Raw genomic sequence first — 17,150 nt, forward strand, 5'->3', positions numbered from 1 at the left:
ATTATTTTCACTGTCCTTAATTGCTTTGGTTAAAGCGGGGGTCGGTTTGTAACCTTTCGTATGTGTGAGCGTGTGTTGGTTATGACACATTAAACAATTAAACACTTGTTAAATGTAATTTTACCTTATCTTATACTTATCGATCCCTTGTTTAAATAATTGAGATTTAACAGATTAAATATGAAGTAAGCTAAAACTTAAGTGTTATCATTTATTCGTGCTCTGTAGAAAATAAAATATCCGCGACGATTCAGAAGAGGAAAATCGTAGTCTACTTAATTTTTAAAATACTTTGATGTTTCAATTTCTTTTTTCAGCATGATTACCTCGAACCAAAATTAAATATGACAACTGTTTAAACTTGCAACAATATCTCATGCTTTGTTGATATAAAATTATTTCACCAAAGAATTATATGGCCACTTATTATTTCAAAATCACCGTATGCTTAAAAAATAAATTCTGTTAACACCTTTACGCAACATTATCTTGTGCTTTGTTGAAATAAAGGAGTAAATAATTTTCTCCAGATTGCCGCAGTATAGAAATTTAGGATTAAGAGAAATTATAAATGTTTTTCAAAAAAAAGTGTGTTCTGTAAATTTTTGACGCTTAATCTTCGTGCCGATTTTCATACAAATTACAGCGATTTTCAAAGTTCAGAACATCGTTTGGTAAAATTTTCTGTTGCGTATAATACATCCGAACTGCGTTTTTTCCCCCAGTTCCAGACATAAAAAGGGGGGTGCATATTTTACATCAATGCGTATTATACTCGGCCAAATACGGTACGTTTATTTGCCTATTCACTATGTTTGTACTCCATATTTACAACAGGCGAAGAAAATGAATTGTATAAACAATGGAAACTTAGACCTTTAAACATTTTTAAATAAAATATTCAAAAACGTAAAAAATTTAAAATCCGCTTGCATGGAAGAAGGGAACGTATATATTTTTTCACGAATGTTTATTTAAGGAATCACTGTCTAGTTAGTATAGTATGCCAGGGCATCAACAATAGTGGGAAACATGGGATAATTTGCATAACGGGCGAAGCCCGTTATGCATAAATTATCCCATATTTCCCACTATTGTTGATGTCCCTGGCATACTATACTAACTAGACAGTGATTCCTTATATTTCCATTCATTGTGAAATAAAATTTAGATGCCCGTTATGCAAATTATCCCATGTTTCCCACTATTGTTGATGCCCTGGCATACTATACTAACTAGACAGTGATTCCTTATATTTCCATTTCATTGTGAAATAAAATTTAGATTTAGACTTTAAACGTGTAGACATAAATTTGAATTACACGAGGATTCCTCGCCCACTGACGTCAAACACAACGGCAGCCGCACGAGATTTTCATGCATGTTTGGTCTCCTTAGCGTCAGACTCAGAGACAGATGCGCACGAGATTTGCATGCATATTAGGCCTCCTTAGCTCCTGGCCTACTGACCTGCCTAATTTACGTTCCGATAGAATTATCAAGAAATTAACTCCGCTAACTTTCAAAGAGTTATCACAGAGAGAAAAATTAGGAATGAAAATATAAAAGGAATAAACATTTTTAAAAGCAAGTTTTATATATCTTGGCATATCTGAATCTATTTCTCAATTGAATTTTCCGGTGATACAGAAAATGCATGGTGTTTTTTTTATCGTAAGAGTTATAGGGAATAAAGTTACCTATGTGTGTTGGTGAGCGAATGTTGTCTCATAAGATTTTTTTAATATCGGGATCGATGTGCTTTTTGCGAGGGGTGCCCCATTTTGCGCGCGGTGTCCTTCTGCATGGGATTCTCTCTCTCTATATATATTTCTTTTAATCTTTAAGTGTTATATTAAGTGCTTTATATATTTTATAAATTGAATTAGATTATTTTATATAAAATGAATAATTTGTATGACTTAAAACAAATATTATTAAGGTCTTCCGTCTTCACGGAAGACCTTATAGTGATTCTATTGTTTCTTATTATTATTATTATTATTATTATTTTTCCGTACACTAAATTTTGTGCACGCGATTTCTTGAAGACTACTGGGTGGATTTTCATGAAATTTACAGAAATTATGTGTTGTTATCTGAAGTTATTTTTTCCGAGACATTTTTTGAAAATTCTCTTCTGGTGCCAAGTTACGGGACATTTTCTGAATTTAAAATGACATTTTGTCTACGGTTAATCTCAAGAACGGTAGAAGATATCAACATGAAACTTTCAGGGATTATAGATCGTGATATTCACTATCCAGGACGTGACCTTTCGTTCGTCGTCAATACTTCTTGTCATTAGGAGATGCAAATTTAAAAAAGTGCATTTTCTAACTTTTTTGTTCTTCAATATTTTTCATTTATTTTTGGAATATTAATAGTGACCTTTCCATTGATGCTTACTATATAAGTTGTTTTAGTATTGGTTAATCTGAACTCTAGATATTAATATTTGAAAATCTGAAGCGGGCCCAAGATGGCGGCTGTCTCTGTCTACTCCGCCATTTCGCGAGTAGGGGTTTATGGAGGCAGCTGAGCGTTTGATTGAACCATTCTGACATAAGGATACATGAAATGTGAAAAATTACCTGGACTTTCACGTAGTAGTACGTTGCAATTGAGTGTCAATCTTGAAACTTAATTTCCGTTTCACTGCTTTAGTGTAACTGGGCTAGATACGATATGTAATGTGTACAATGTGTTAAATATACTTTCTTAACGTCGAAATAAAATAAAGGCTATAAGAACGTTTTATTTATTTAATTTCATTGAAGCTATCACACCTATTTCATAGATCAAAAGAAAAGGCACGAACATTTACTCGTGGCGTTTAGCGCGAAATTATGAATAGTGGTCCGCCTTTTATAATTCTTAGACAAATGTACTGTTGCAAAAGTATACAAAAGTATATTTAGAGCAGTGCTCCAAATTATAGCATAATGGTATGCGCGTTAGCGATAAAAGAGAAAAAAAAGTGCATTCACGTTGGCGACCCGAGTTCAATCCTCCTTGTGACCAAAATTTTGAATCACTTTTCAGCTTAATTTTACGAGGTTTTTTTTTCTGAATGGGACGGAAGACCTCTCGTTGCTCGCAACGAGATCGTATCTAGTTTTCCTACTGATTATGTTATAAACCATTCCTAGATTCTGACTAGACCCCCCTCCTTTTACGAAATTACTAGATCTGCTCTAAAATTAGCATGAAAATAGTCATTAACATACGAAATCCCTTAAGAATAGTTACATACTAGTCGCTTGGAAGAAAAAAATTAAATACTTTCTCAAATTTTTAATTCTCAAAACGATTGAGGTTATTTAAATAACATGTAATTTTAAGATTTTTTGAAAATTGATTTAGACGCAGGCGACATCATTACGTTTTCAGTGATTAACGCCAAATTTTTTTTTTTTTTTTGGAGCGCTTCACTAAAATGCTCATAAAATACTGAAAAAGTGAGATATTTTCAAAATTTATGTATATTTGCATTCAGAAAGAGTCCGGCTATCAAAATTTACCAAAAAGTCAATTTGTGAAAATTTGACCTTAAGGGCCCTTTTCTCGTGACGGCAGTCAAGTAAACAAGAGGCCCAAGGGCCTTGAATCGCTCTTCTGATAAATTGTATAATCTATCACTTCTATTTGAAGCTAGCTCTTACTCCGAGTATCCTAAGATGCATGAACTGACAAAGTTTGATGATTCTTTGCCTGTCAGGACTGAGGATGATATTTCAGTATAGCTATAAAATACCATAAGTAGGACATGGTGACCTACTTTTTGATTTGAAACTTTCTGAGGACTCAAGATGCATTAATTGACAAAGATTGATGGTTCTATTGAATAAGTACCTCACATATTAAAGTAGATCACTGTGACCCTCTTATGGTTGACATTCCCCGAGGACCAAAGATGCATCAACTATCAGAGTTTGATGATTCTAAGCCAGTTAGTACCAGAGATATTTACATAAAGCCATAAAATGTCAAAAATAGGTCACCGTGACTTACTTTTTGGTCAACATTTTCCAAGGACCCAAATGCATCAACTGACAATGTTTGACGATTCTAAGCCAATAAGTATCTGAGATAATTAAAAGTAGGTCATTGTGAAGTACTTTTTGGTCGACATTCTCTGAAAACCAAAGATGCCTCAACTGACAATGTTTGATAATTCTTAGCCAAAGAGTACCTATGATATAGCGATAAAATGTCAAAACTAGGTCACAGTGACCTACTTTTTGGTTGACATTCTTCAAAAAACCATGTTGCATCAAATGACAAAGTTTTGATAGTTCTAAGCCAAAAAGTACCTAAAATACTTAAATATAGCTATAAAATGTCAAAAGTAGGTCATCATGACCTACTTTTTGGTCAACATTTTCCGAGGACCCAAGATGTATCAACTGACAATGTTTGATGATTCTAGGCCAATAAGTACCTGAGATACTCAAAAGTAGGTCATTGTGACCTACTTTTTGGTCGACCTTCTCCGAAAACCCAAGATGCCTAAACTGACAACGTTTGACAATTCTAGGCCAATAAGTACCCGGGATACTTAAATATAGCCATAAAAATTCAAAACTAGGTCACAGTGACCTATTTTTTGGTCGACAGGTTTCGAAAACCCAAGTTGTATCAACTGACAAAGTTAGCTGATTCTAAGCCAAAAAGTACCTAAGATACTGAAATACAGCCATAAAATGTCAAAAGTAGGTCACAGTGACTTACTTTTTGGTCGACATTCTCCGAAAACCTAAGTTGCATCAACTGACAAAGTTTGATGATTATAAGCCAAAAAGTACTAAGATACTGAAATATAGGCATAAAATGTCAAAAGTAGGTCACCGTGACCTACTTTTTAGTTGACATTTTCCGAAGACCCAAGATGCATCAACTGACAAAGTTTGATGATCATAGGTCTGAAAGTATTCAAAATATGCCTTTTAAACAATTTGAGAACAAATGCCTGCAAAATTCAAAAAGTAGGTCACAGTGACCTACTTTTTTATAAATATGTTTTAAGGCCCCAAGATGCATCAACTTACAAGGTTTGATGAATCTAAACCTCTCAGTATCTGAAATAATGGGATGAAATGTTTTAGAAAAGATGAGCCATAAAATTCAAAAAGTAGGTTACAGTGACCTACTTTTAAGTTGACCTTGTTTAAGGATCCAAGATGCATCAACTGACAAAGTTTGATGATCATAGGCCTTAAAGTGTCCAAAATATGCATCCAAATCAATTTGAAAACAAAAGCCCGTAAAATTTAAAAAATAGGTCACCATGACCTACTTTTGTGTTAACATGATGTGAAGTCCTTAGATGCATCAACTTACAAGATTTTATGATCCTAGTCTTTATAGTAAGCAAAATATCAACGTTTTTATTATGTGTAAATTTTGGTTAACTTTGAAGTGACCTTGAGACCACGCCCTTTGCCCCAGGGTCATGCCTTGAACAATTTTTAATCTTCAACATATCCTGAACCTTGTATGTAAGTTTGGTGAAAATCTGCCTGGTGGTTCTGGAGAAGATTTTTTAGCAACCAGTACTTTTGGTTCTATTTTCCTGATTATCTCCCCTTGTTTTAGGGTCCCAACCCTAGTTTTAGTATAAATGGTAGCCCTTGGGCCATGGATACCCTGTAACAAATTTGACAATGATTGGCCAAGGGGTTCTTGAGTTATGGCCCATATTCTGAAAAGTTAACGCACACCGCACGACGCACACCGCACAAATGGCCATAGCATTAGCTCTTTGAGCCTTTGGCTCAGAAGAGCTAAAAAGAAAATCAAAAGAGCCTATGGTATTAGCTATTTTTCAAGGTCTTAGAAATAAAGATTGTTAGCTACAAGTGTAGGTCAGTATATCCCCCCCCCCCTTTATTCAAAGTCTCTGGATTTTATTCCCATAATTACTCATACCAATCACAAAATTAATAATAAGGAAATAATTGGAAATATAAGATAAGTATAAAATTATTTGACTAAAATGTTGAAAGGCCTCCATAACTAAGAGAAGTTTCCATCCTTAAAATTAGTGTGCTTGTTTATATTTTTCAAAGTCCCTCCAATACCATATTTAAAATCAATTAATATCTAGTGTAAATACCTTTAGCATATAGAATCAGATATAAAAGTACATGTAAACACAAACACATACATAGTGTGTTTCAAAAGTAATAATTATCTAGATATTAGGTATCTTACTCTTGCGAATGTATTAAGAAGTCTCTTGTCATAATCATCTGTAACTCTCCCTCCATACTGCACTTCACCAAGCATGTAGCGAACTGTTGTCCAAGATATTCCCTAAATTCAAAAAAAAACAAACAAACAAAAATAAATACAAAAAAAAAGACAAAAACAATGTCTCCCCTTTGGAGGAAAGACATAACAAATGCTTGTAAAATTGGAACTTGGAGAAATCAGTTCTATAATTTGCTGACATTGGATGTGAAATAGAACCTTACCCTTTTGACATCCAGATCATCCAGATGATTCTGTACAAACTGTACACTGGCTGTCCAGTCTGAAGAGTTAAACTCATACGGAATATTCCAACCTAGAGGGCCAAACTTTCTTCTTTCCTAAAAAAAATGTTACAGTTGATACTCACTATTTCTTAAATTCTAAAATATCTACATCTCACTGAAATATTTATTTTCATTTCAAAACAAACCTGAACGACTGTGTGGAGAAAGGACACTGCAAAGAGCATAGGTCTCCACTGAACCATGTTGCTAACATCAAGAAAGTCTTGAGTAATTCCAGCATAAGTTCTCTTCAATCCTGCCTTGATTCCTTGGGGTGGTTCATTTGTGAATTTAATGGATGTCTGAAGTTGACCAAAAAAAAATATAAATAAAGATGTCATCAAAAATGTCATCTTCATTCATGTTTTTGTTGTTGGTTCTTAGCCAGTCAAGTACTGTAGATCAACACATTTTCATGAAACCTTGTTTTTCAGAAATATTATCAAATTTAAAAGAGACACAAAAGTTTCATTGGCTATTGATGAATAATCTTATAATAATAATCTTGTGTGATTGAAAATAGTTTTCATGATAAAAATATATTATTGTGGTTGAGTCATGGGTATAAACCTGTAGAAGACTGATTGGAAATCCAGCATGTTCTTCAGTTGTTATCCACACCCGGAACGCATCATTGACTTGTGGTGTATCGGTTACTGTATCTAACAGTTCATTCATGTAATCCAGACCTAAATGACAGTTCTGTAATAATGCCCATCCACCCTGAAAAACATACATTAATGTTAAAAGTATGATCTTTTACTTGAAGGTCACATAAAAACAGGAAATGGTCTTATTTATTTTAGTATCCATCGCAGAGTAGTTTCTTTTAAAAATCAAAATTGTATCTACTGAATTATATAGCTTTGTTAAGTTATTTGATATACCAAGTTTTACTAAAAGCAGACAAAACTATGTAGAAGGGATAAATTCTAAAGGAATTTTACAAAATTTTCCTTTTTAGTTATCAATATGCAGTCTTAGAAATCATATTATATGTACAAATGTCTCCTAGATAAAATTTTAATTGAAATTATTTTACATACTTGTGAACCAAGTTCAATTGAAATCAGACCATCTATAGGTAATTACAACATACTGTGAACTTATTACATTTGGCTGTGTATTCTTTTTAGCGCCTTTGGCGCAAAGAAACGTCTGCTAACTCAAGTACAGCGCTAAATGTCTTGCACATATACTCATAAATAAGAACATGAAGAAATGCGCTAAATCAAATCTACGCCAACCTGTTCAAAAATCAATTTCCGGCAAATATCGTACACGCCAAATATAATACATTTACAGTATAAAAAAATCCCTTGCGTATCCAACAGGGCAAAAGGAAAATTAAACATAATAATTAAAAATAAAATGAACAAAAATGCAATTAACACAAAATTGTTAACAAGCTTACGGTATGCATGAACTGAGCAATTAATTTTCTAGCATGAACCTCCTGACCCTGACCCATAGAAATAGCCCTAAAATCTTTGTGAAAAAATAACATCTTATAAGAATACATACCTAATAATGTAAGAGTACGTAGTAAACAGAGCAATCTTAACATTTCTACCATTCAAATATTTGTGAAAAGGACATATAGAACACAAGTAATAGCTTAATGGTACATAAAAAGAGGCCTACGTGTTGATAATAGCATTAACTCAAGTCACATTTCTTTTCATGATTAAATTTTGGGCAAGATTCTAACTGCCCAAACCAAGATTCTAACTTCTAGCTGCAGCATGTGAGTTAGACTTTGGCAATACTTAGATTCACTACAGACCTCTTTTGTCGTCATGGCTATGCTTAGAATCACTACAGACCTCTTGGTCCTGACAAATCTTTGTGTTCATGGCTATGCTTAGAATCACTACTGATCTCTTGACCAATCTGTGTGTTCATGGCTATGCTTAGAATCACTACATACCTCTTAGCTAATCTTTGTGTTCATGGCTATGCTTAAAATCACTGCAGACCTCTTGGTCCTGACCAATCTTTGTGTTCATGGCTATGCTTAGAATCACTGCAGACCTTTTGGTCCTGACCAATCTGTGTGTTTATGGCTATGCTTAGAATCACTACAGACCTCTTGGCCAATCTTTGTGTTCATGGCTATGCTTAGAATCGCTACAGAACTCTTGGCCAATCTTCGTGTTCATGGCTTTGCTTAGAATCACTACAGACCTCTTGGTCCTGACCAATCTTTGTGTTCATGGCTATGCTTAGAATCACTACAGACCTCTTGGCCAATCTTTGTGTTCATGGCTATGCTTAGAATCACTACAGAACTCTTGGCCAATCTTTGTGTTCATGGCAATGCTTATAATTGCTACAGACCTCTTAGCCAATCTTTGTGTTTATGGTTAATACTTAGATTCACTACAGACCTCTTGGTCAATCTTTGCGTTCATGGCTATGCTTAGAATCACTACAGAACTCTTAGCCACTCTTTGTGTTCATGGCTATGCTTAGAATCACTACATACCTCTTGGCCAATCTTTGTGTTCATGGCTATGCTAAGAATCACTGCAGACCTCTTGGCCAATCTTCGTGTTCATGGCAATGCTTAGAATCACTTCAGACCTCTTGGTCAATCTTATTGTTCATGGCTATGCTTAGAATCACTACAGACCTCTTGACCAATCTGTGTGTTCATGGCTGTGCTTAGAATCACTACACACCTCTTAGCCAATCTTTGTGTTCATGACTAATGCTTAGAATCACTTCAGACCTCTTGACCAATCTTATTGTTCATGGCTATGCTTAGAATCACTACAGACCTCTTGGTCCTGACAAATCTTTGTGGTCATGGCTATTCTTAGAATCACTGCAGACCTCTTGGTCCTGACCAATTTTTGTTTTCATGGCTATGCTTAGAATCACTGCAGACGTCTTGGTCTTCACCAATCTTTGTGTTCATGGCTATGCTTAGAATCACTATAGACTTCTTGGTCTTGGCCAATCTCTGTGTTCAATAAGACCTCCTCATGGATAGACATGAACTTTTACAATCACTTGCCCTTTGGGCAAGTGTACTATAATTTTGACTTGCTTAAATGCAAAACTTGGTTTCCCAAAATTTTTTAAAAAAGAAAATCCATGCGGTTACTGTATCTTAATTTATTGTTTGTAAATATTAAAGTGTGACAAATTGATTTCTATTTTGAAGTTACCTGCCGGAAAAAATGTTGATGTGACGGTGATGCTGCATTTGTTAATTTCCTGTTATTTACTATTCTAAAAAACACACAGCTGTGCAACTTATTATTTCCTTACAATTTTTATCTCAATATTTTATTTTTTTCCTAAAAAATTGAGGTCATGCTAAAAGAAGACAGTTGCCATGTGTTGAATCAAGATACATCATGCACCAAGAATAAGTAGTGTTCTCTATATTCTGTGAATGAATAAAGAAACTATAATATCTAGTGTTCTCTATATTCTGTGAATGAATAAAGAAACTATAATATCTATTTCATTATAATAATGTACTTAGTTGTCAGACGGAGATGATATTTTTGAAAACTACATAAGAAAACAGAATAACGAACCCAATTTCTTAATAAAGGTAGCTACTGAGGGATTCCGAATGCAAAAACAATGTCCCATTTTTTTTTGCAGAAATCAAGTGTTTAATGTGATGTTTATGAACTAATGTAAGCTTAAACAAGAGGCCCAGGGGCCACAGCACTCACCTGAGCACATCAGCTAGGAAAAAGCACAAATCAGATCAGAAATGAGTTTACTGAGGGGGGGGGGGGAGGGCTTAAAATTATAACCCCCAGGGGGTCATGATTTGAACAAACTAGAATCTACACTACCTAAGGATGATTCCATATAAATATCACTAATCATGGTTTTGAAGTACTTAAAAAAGAAGATTTTAAAAGGTTTCCCTATATATCCCTATGTAAAACTTTGGTCGGCCATTTTAGCCCCACCCTAGCCCTGGGGGGTGATGATTTGAACAAACTTGAATTTACACTATCTGAGGATGATTTCACATGAGTTTCATCTTTCCTGGCCCAGTGGTTCTTGAGAAGAAGATTTTTAAAGATTTTTCCTATATATTCCTATGTTCAACTTTGGTCGGCCATTTTGGCCCCATCCTAGCCCCGGGGGTCATGATTTGAACAAATTTGAATCTACACTACCTGAGGATGATTCCACATGAGTTTCATCTTTCCTGACCCAGTGGTTCTTGAGAAGAAGATTTTTAAAGATTTTTCCTATATATTCCTATGTTCAAATTTGGTCGGCCATTTTGGCCCAACCCTAGCCCCGGGGGTCATGATTTGAACAAACTTGAATCTACACTACCTGAGGATGATTCCACATGAGTTTCATCTTTCCTGGCCCAGTGGTTCTTGAGAAGAAGATTTTTAAAGATTTTTCCTATGTAAAACTTTGGTCGGCCATTTTGGCCCAACCCTAGCCCAGGGGGTCATGATTTGAACAAACTTGAATCTACACTACCTGAGGATGATTCCACATGACTTTCATCTTTCCTGGCCCAGTGGTTCTTGAGAAGAAGATTTTTAAAGATTTTTCCTATGTAAAACTTTGGTCGGCCATTTTGGCCCCACCCTTGCCCTGGGGGTCATAATTTGTACAAATTTGAATGTACACTACCTGAGGATGATTCCACATGAGTTTCATCTTTCCAGGCCCAGTGGTTCTTGAGAAGAAGATTTTTTAACAATGCCATTATTTTTTCTCTAATTCATAATTATCTCCCCTTGGAAAAGGGCGTGGCCCTTCATTTGAACGAACTTGAATCCCCTTTACCCAAGGATACTTTGTGGCAAGTTTGGTTGAAATTGGCCCAGTGGTTCTTGAGAAGATGAAAATGTGAAAAGTTAACGACAACAACGACGACGACGACAGACAACGGACAAATTTTGATCAGAAAAGCTCACTTGAGCCTTTGGCTCAGGTGAGCTAAAAAGGTTTCTATCAGAAATATCCACTTGCCCGATCGGACAAGTACATCAATAGTTTAACTTGCCCGAATTGAGAATTTACTTGTCCTGGGCAATCATACAACCATTAATGTCGATCTCTACTCCTGGACTTCCAAAATAAGCTACTACTTATTGTGATTACAAGTGATCATTTTGCCATATGCTATCTTTCACAGTTTCAAATTTTTTTCAAAGTAATAGCACAAGCAAGAATTTTACTTTTCTGGACCCTTGATATGACCATAAGTCATAAACAAACAAAAGGCCTATGGACCATATCACCCCCACATTCCTATGCATAGTTTTGATTTCCGGTTATGGCCTTGCCCTATCCTGTTGGTCAGGATTTGACTTCTTAACTAGGTACCAAAGAGTGCTTTTGTTTTGTTAATATGACTAAAATTGGCTTTGCTGTTCTTGAGGAGAAGATATTTTACTAAATATTCCTACATAATTCTATGTAAAACTTTGATCACATGCTGTGGACCTGCCCAACCCATGGGGATCATAATTTGAATAAAACTGAATTTACAGTATACAGTATACTTTCTTTAACTCTTTACCCCTTAATGCCACGATTTGACGCACTGGCCATATCCCTAGAGTGTTTGCCTGGCTGCCCCTTAGAGCGGTTTAGATGAATTGGAGTGCATTTTAAAATTAAACAAAGAAGGGTCAAAATATTTCATTTATACTATGTATTATATATCATTGGGTTCGTAATAAATTAAATTTTTCAAATCTGTTTACATAATTTCGATCGTAGTTTTCTGTTAAAAAAAATTCAGGTGAAAGCAGGCATACATGTTAACTCTACCATTTAGGCGGGAGTCTACCGCTTTTTCACTCCATCTCTCGCCTACCGATTTAATTCAGAAATCTACCGCTTTTCTACAAAAGTTGCGCCTAAGTATTTTTGGTTCGCTTGGGTATCCATTTTTGAAGCCACTCTCATAAAATCTCGTAAGATATCGCGTGATTTGACTCAGAAGCATACAAACGCTTTTTTTTTTTAACGATGTGTACATAGATTTCAAGCACGAATTTGACAATGACAACAGCAAAGATAACCACTAATTACATTGGTTACGATAAATTTAGTCAACATCACTGCCAAGAAAAAGGAGATACAGCTTTTAATAATTAGATGAAAACGTTTGGCATCGTCTATAAAAGCACAGGAGCTGACAATTTTATCAATAAAGTCAATAGAAATCACTCAATTGACCAAGCCATGTGGCACATCTCTACTTTCGTTTTCGATCATCGCGGGAAATCTGACTTATATAACGAAAGATAGGAACTTGTTTTAGGTATAGTTTAAACCATGTCATCATTTGTTTTGTTTAACAACTGAATGAACATTCAGAATTATTGCTTCTAGGCTAAGATCTCTCTTCAAAAGGCTAAGTTAAACAGCCAATCCAAGCAAAATGATGAGCATGAAAAATATTTGAATTTGTACAATTTATGTCAAACTTAAGGTGTTTCTGTCTTCTTCTTTGCAGTCGATATTTAAGATGTATTATTGTAGGTTTCATTTATTGATTTAAGGTATACCTTTACTCAGCGGACTAAACATTCCACTGATAAGAACTAAAAACCACCTATTGCACACTGTACACCTATAATTCTGGTGTTAAATTTTAATTTCAAATAACTAGGTCAATGACCTACTTTTCATGCTAGTGGCCCCTGAGTATTTCACGGGAAATACCTCAATTTTTCACACTATGACCAATATTTTCTTCACTCACAAAATATTACAAGTAACAAAGCTTTTTAGATAACGAAATATAAAAGCAATTGAACAGCACTGCTTCATAAACAGAAAGATTAGAGTTTTGGCCATAAATTTGATAATTATTACAGTCCGAATTTCCTCTGTCATATTGATATTTTTCCCCAGTTATTATCGAATATTAAAAAAATCTGACTGATAAGAACTCTAAATTATTTATAGCAACAGGTTAATTTTGTTGCCCTTATTCTCATGGTATTAACATTATATGGGGTCAATGATCAAATAATTGAGATATGTTGTCTGGAATGGTTTTTGTTCATATTTTTGAATTTCTTTATTTCATAGCATTCATTTATTTGCAATAATTTATTAGCTTTAACGCATATAATATTTGTAAAATGATGTTCAAAAAAACATGTAACCTTTACATTGTGATTAATATTGCAAAAAATAAATAATTCTGACAAAAATGAACAAGAGGCCCAGGGGCCACAGCGCTCACCTGAGCACATCGGGCTTGAATTTACTCCCCCCTTCCAGGCGTTCATCATTTGAACTAACTAGAATCTACACTACCTGAGGATGATTCCATATAAATACCCCGGGTATCACTAATCATAGCTTTGAAGTACTTGAAAAGAAGATTTTAAAAGGTTTCCCTATATATCCCTATGTAAAACTTGGGTCGGCCATTTTGGCCCCACCCTATCCCCAGGGCCGGGGGTCATGATTTGAAAAACTTGAATCTACAATACCTGAGGATGATTCCACATGAGTTTCATCTTTCCTGGCCCAGTGGTTCTGGAGAAGAAGATTTTTAAAGATTTTTCCTATATATTCCTATGTAAAACTTGGGTCGGCCATTTTGACCCCATCCTTGCCCCGGGGGTCATGATGTGAACAAACTTGAATCTACACTACATGAGGATGATTCCACATGAATTTCATCTTTCCTGGCCCAGTGGTTCTGGAGAAGAAGATTTTTAAAGATTTTTCCTATATATTCCTATGTAAAACTTGGATCGGCCATTTTGGCCTCATCCTTGCCCTAGGGGTCATGATTTGAACAAACTTCAATCTACACTACCTGAGGATGAATCCACATGAGTTTCATCTTTCCTGGCTCAGTGGTTCTGGAGAAGATGATTTTTAAAGATTTATCCTATATATTCCTATGAAAAAATTGGGTCGGCCATTTTGGCCCCAACCTTGCCCGGGGGTCATGATTTGAACAAACTTGAATCTACACTACCTGAGGATGATTCCACATGAGTTTCATCTTTTCTGTCCTAGTGGTTCTTGAGAAGAAGATTTTTAAAGATTTTTCCTATATATTCCTATGTAAAACTTGGGTCGGCCATTTTGGCCCCACCCTTGCCCCGGGGGTCATGATTTGAACAAACTTGAATCTAAACTACCTGAGGATGATTCCACAAGAATTTCATCTTTCCTGGCCCAGTGGTTCTGGAGAAGAAGATTTTTAAAGATTTTTCCTATATATTCCTATGTAAAACTTGGGTCGGCCATTTTGGCCCCACCCTTGCCCCGGGGGTCATGATGTGAACAAACTTGAATCTACACTACATGAGGATGATTCCACATGAATTTCATCTTTCCTGGCCCAGTGGTTCTGGAGAAGAAGATTTTTAAAGATTTTTCCTATATATTCCTATGTAAAACTTGGGTCGGCCATTTTGGCCCCACCCTTGCCCTGGGGGTCATGATTTGAACAAACTTGAATCTACACTACCTGAGGATGATTCCACATGAGTTTCATCTTTCCTGGCCCAGCGGTTCTGGAGAAGAAGATTTTTTTAAAAATGCCATAAATTTTTAACAAATTCATGATTATCTCCCCTTGGAAAAGGGCGTGGCCCTTCATTTGAACAAACTTGAATCCCCTTCACCCAAGGATACTTTGTGCCAAGTTTGGTTGAAATTGGCCCAGTGGTTCTTGAGAAGAAGATGAAAATGTGAAAAGTTTACAACGACAACGACGACGACAACGACACACGACGGACAAATTTTGATCAGAAAAGCTCACTTGAGCCTTCGGCTCAGGTGAGCTAAAAATTAAAAATTTAGTCCGAATTTCCTCTGCATTGCCATACATTGATTTTTGTTCCCGTATATTTTCTTCAAATAATAATATATTTAATTTTTCAATTGATATTTGGTCAAAACTAAGTAATTTTATCCTTTTAGAGCAATTTTTGATTTAACATATTATACTTTACAATTTTTCCTTTCTGTTTTCTGAAACGTGAGTAAACGTCATCCTTAAGGCTACATACATGTATATATTACATGAAGTATGTCGGTAATCCAAGCGTAAAACAACGCACGCGCAATGTTACCGCTTTTGAAGTCTGAATCTCCCTATTTTTCATCACAATAGGTTAACATGTATGAAGCAGGTGAAAATATAAAAATGGATATTTTCAACATGTAAAACGGCTTTAATAAGCCAAAATTGTCTGTATAAATAATTTAAAAATATGTGTGATGATATAATTGATGGTTAAATTATTATTTCTTATCATTATTATAAGTTTAATTCCTCAGAAATCGATAAATTGTAGTGCTTCTTCAATGTCAATCTCGCCGACAAATTTTCAGACTTACGTCCTAAAATTCGACTTCTGAACGTTTTTGGACACTTTAATGACACAATTCTATTAAAATAATTATTTTCTACACCTTTACATTTATAAATATGTGTAAAATGGAAGGTATGTTCTGAATTTGTGAGAAACGGGTAACAAAATCGGCACTCCGCGGTCCCGAACTTCACAAAAATTTCGTAAGTTATGTTGGAGTATAAAAAACATATAAATCATTATAATTTTCAAACCTTTCAAGAAATAGGTAGCTTATAGCTTGAATTTCATGTAATGCTTTACTGGATGAGAAAATATTGCCTATTAACTGAGTTATATGCTCAAAAAACATCGTATGTAACAGTCCGCCACTTTGAATTTTGGTGGGACTTTCCAAGATTCCTTTGTTTGTTTACACAGGTAAATCACGTGATTTCTAACTGTAGTATGATGCAATCATCTATTGTTAACCTGCAGGTGGCCACCTGTGCTCAAATAATTAGTATACAAGCGTTAATTTCAAGTCAAATCAACAATGAAATACACATGCGTCAAAAGTCGTCATTAAGGGTTGGGGGCTAGGCGTCAAAAGTCGTCATTAAGGGGTAAAGGAGGGAAAGGTCTAAGGGGAAAAGAGTTAAGTTTCAGTTTTTCTGGCCCAGTGTGTCTGAAAAAGATTTTTTAAAAGTTTCCATCAAATTTTCACAAATTCTTTATTTTTTCCCCTTGAAAGAGAGCTTGGCACTTTATGTGAACAAATTTGAATCCCCTTTACCCAAGGATGCATTGTGGAATCTTTGAAATTGGCCAAAACCTTCTGGAGAAGAATATGAAATTATTAAAAGCTTACAAATGTCAACAATGACAGACAACAGATAAATTTTGATCAGAGAAGCTTAAAACTCTCTGACAGATAAGTTCAAGTTTCAAATGCATTACCTAGATGAACTTTCTTTGACAGTGACTCGATTTGATTGGTGGGGTCAGATCCCATTGACAGAAGACATATAAGGGGTGTTCTGATGTCACTCTCCTCCCAGGTCTGTGTCAAGTTAAGGATGACTGATTCCGCATATCTTGGACCCATGGAGTCTGCTATGTACTTCCTGGCCTGTGGAATAGCTCGGTCTGGACACCAAGATCTTGAAAGAAGAAATCAAAATAAAAAGGATTTTTTTCTTTTAAAGCATTACAATTAGACTTGTATGTGCACTGGACAAATGCAGATGCAAAGTACAAATAAAAACATCTTTCACATGATTAATATAAGCGATGAATTATCCAAAACTTCAGCTTA

The 17,150-nt window shown here is 35.2% G+C and overlaps 1 protein-coding gene across 1 annotated transcript in view; it reads right to left on the reverse strand.

Annotated features, from left to right (window-relative positions):
- The window catches only part of LOC134266728 (dynein axonemal heavy chain 8-like), a gene marked incomplete at its 5' end in the record, with an annotated part of 101,370 nt that overhangs the window by 58,056 nt on the left and 26,164 nt on the right, over positions 1–17,150 (reverse strand). The window contains 6 exons of the mRNA XM_062748948.1: positions 6,217–6,318; positions 6,480–6,596; positions 6,689–6,844; positions 7,113–7,265; positions 7,957–8,030; positions 16,793–16,995. Of these exons, the coding sequence (XP_062604932.1) occupies positions 6,217–6,318; positions 6,480–6,596; positions 6,689–6,844; positions 7,113–7,265; positions 7,957–8,030; positions 16,793–16,995 (805 nt within the window). The remainder of the gene's footprint in view (positions 1–6,216; positions 6,319–6,479; positions 6,597–6,688; positions 6,845–7,112; positions 7,266–7,956; positions 8,031–16,792; positions 16,996–17,150) is intronic.

This window comes from Saccostrea cucullata, unplaced genomic scaffold, assembly GCF_032062105.1.
Source record: "Saccostrea cucullata isolate Sc308-1 unplaced genomic scaffold, CSIRO_AGI_Scuc_v1 ctg1177, whole genome shotgun sequence".
Lineage (NCBI taxonomy): Eukaryota > Metazoa > Mollusca > Bivalvia > Ostreida > Ostreidae > Saccostrea > Saccostrea cuccullata.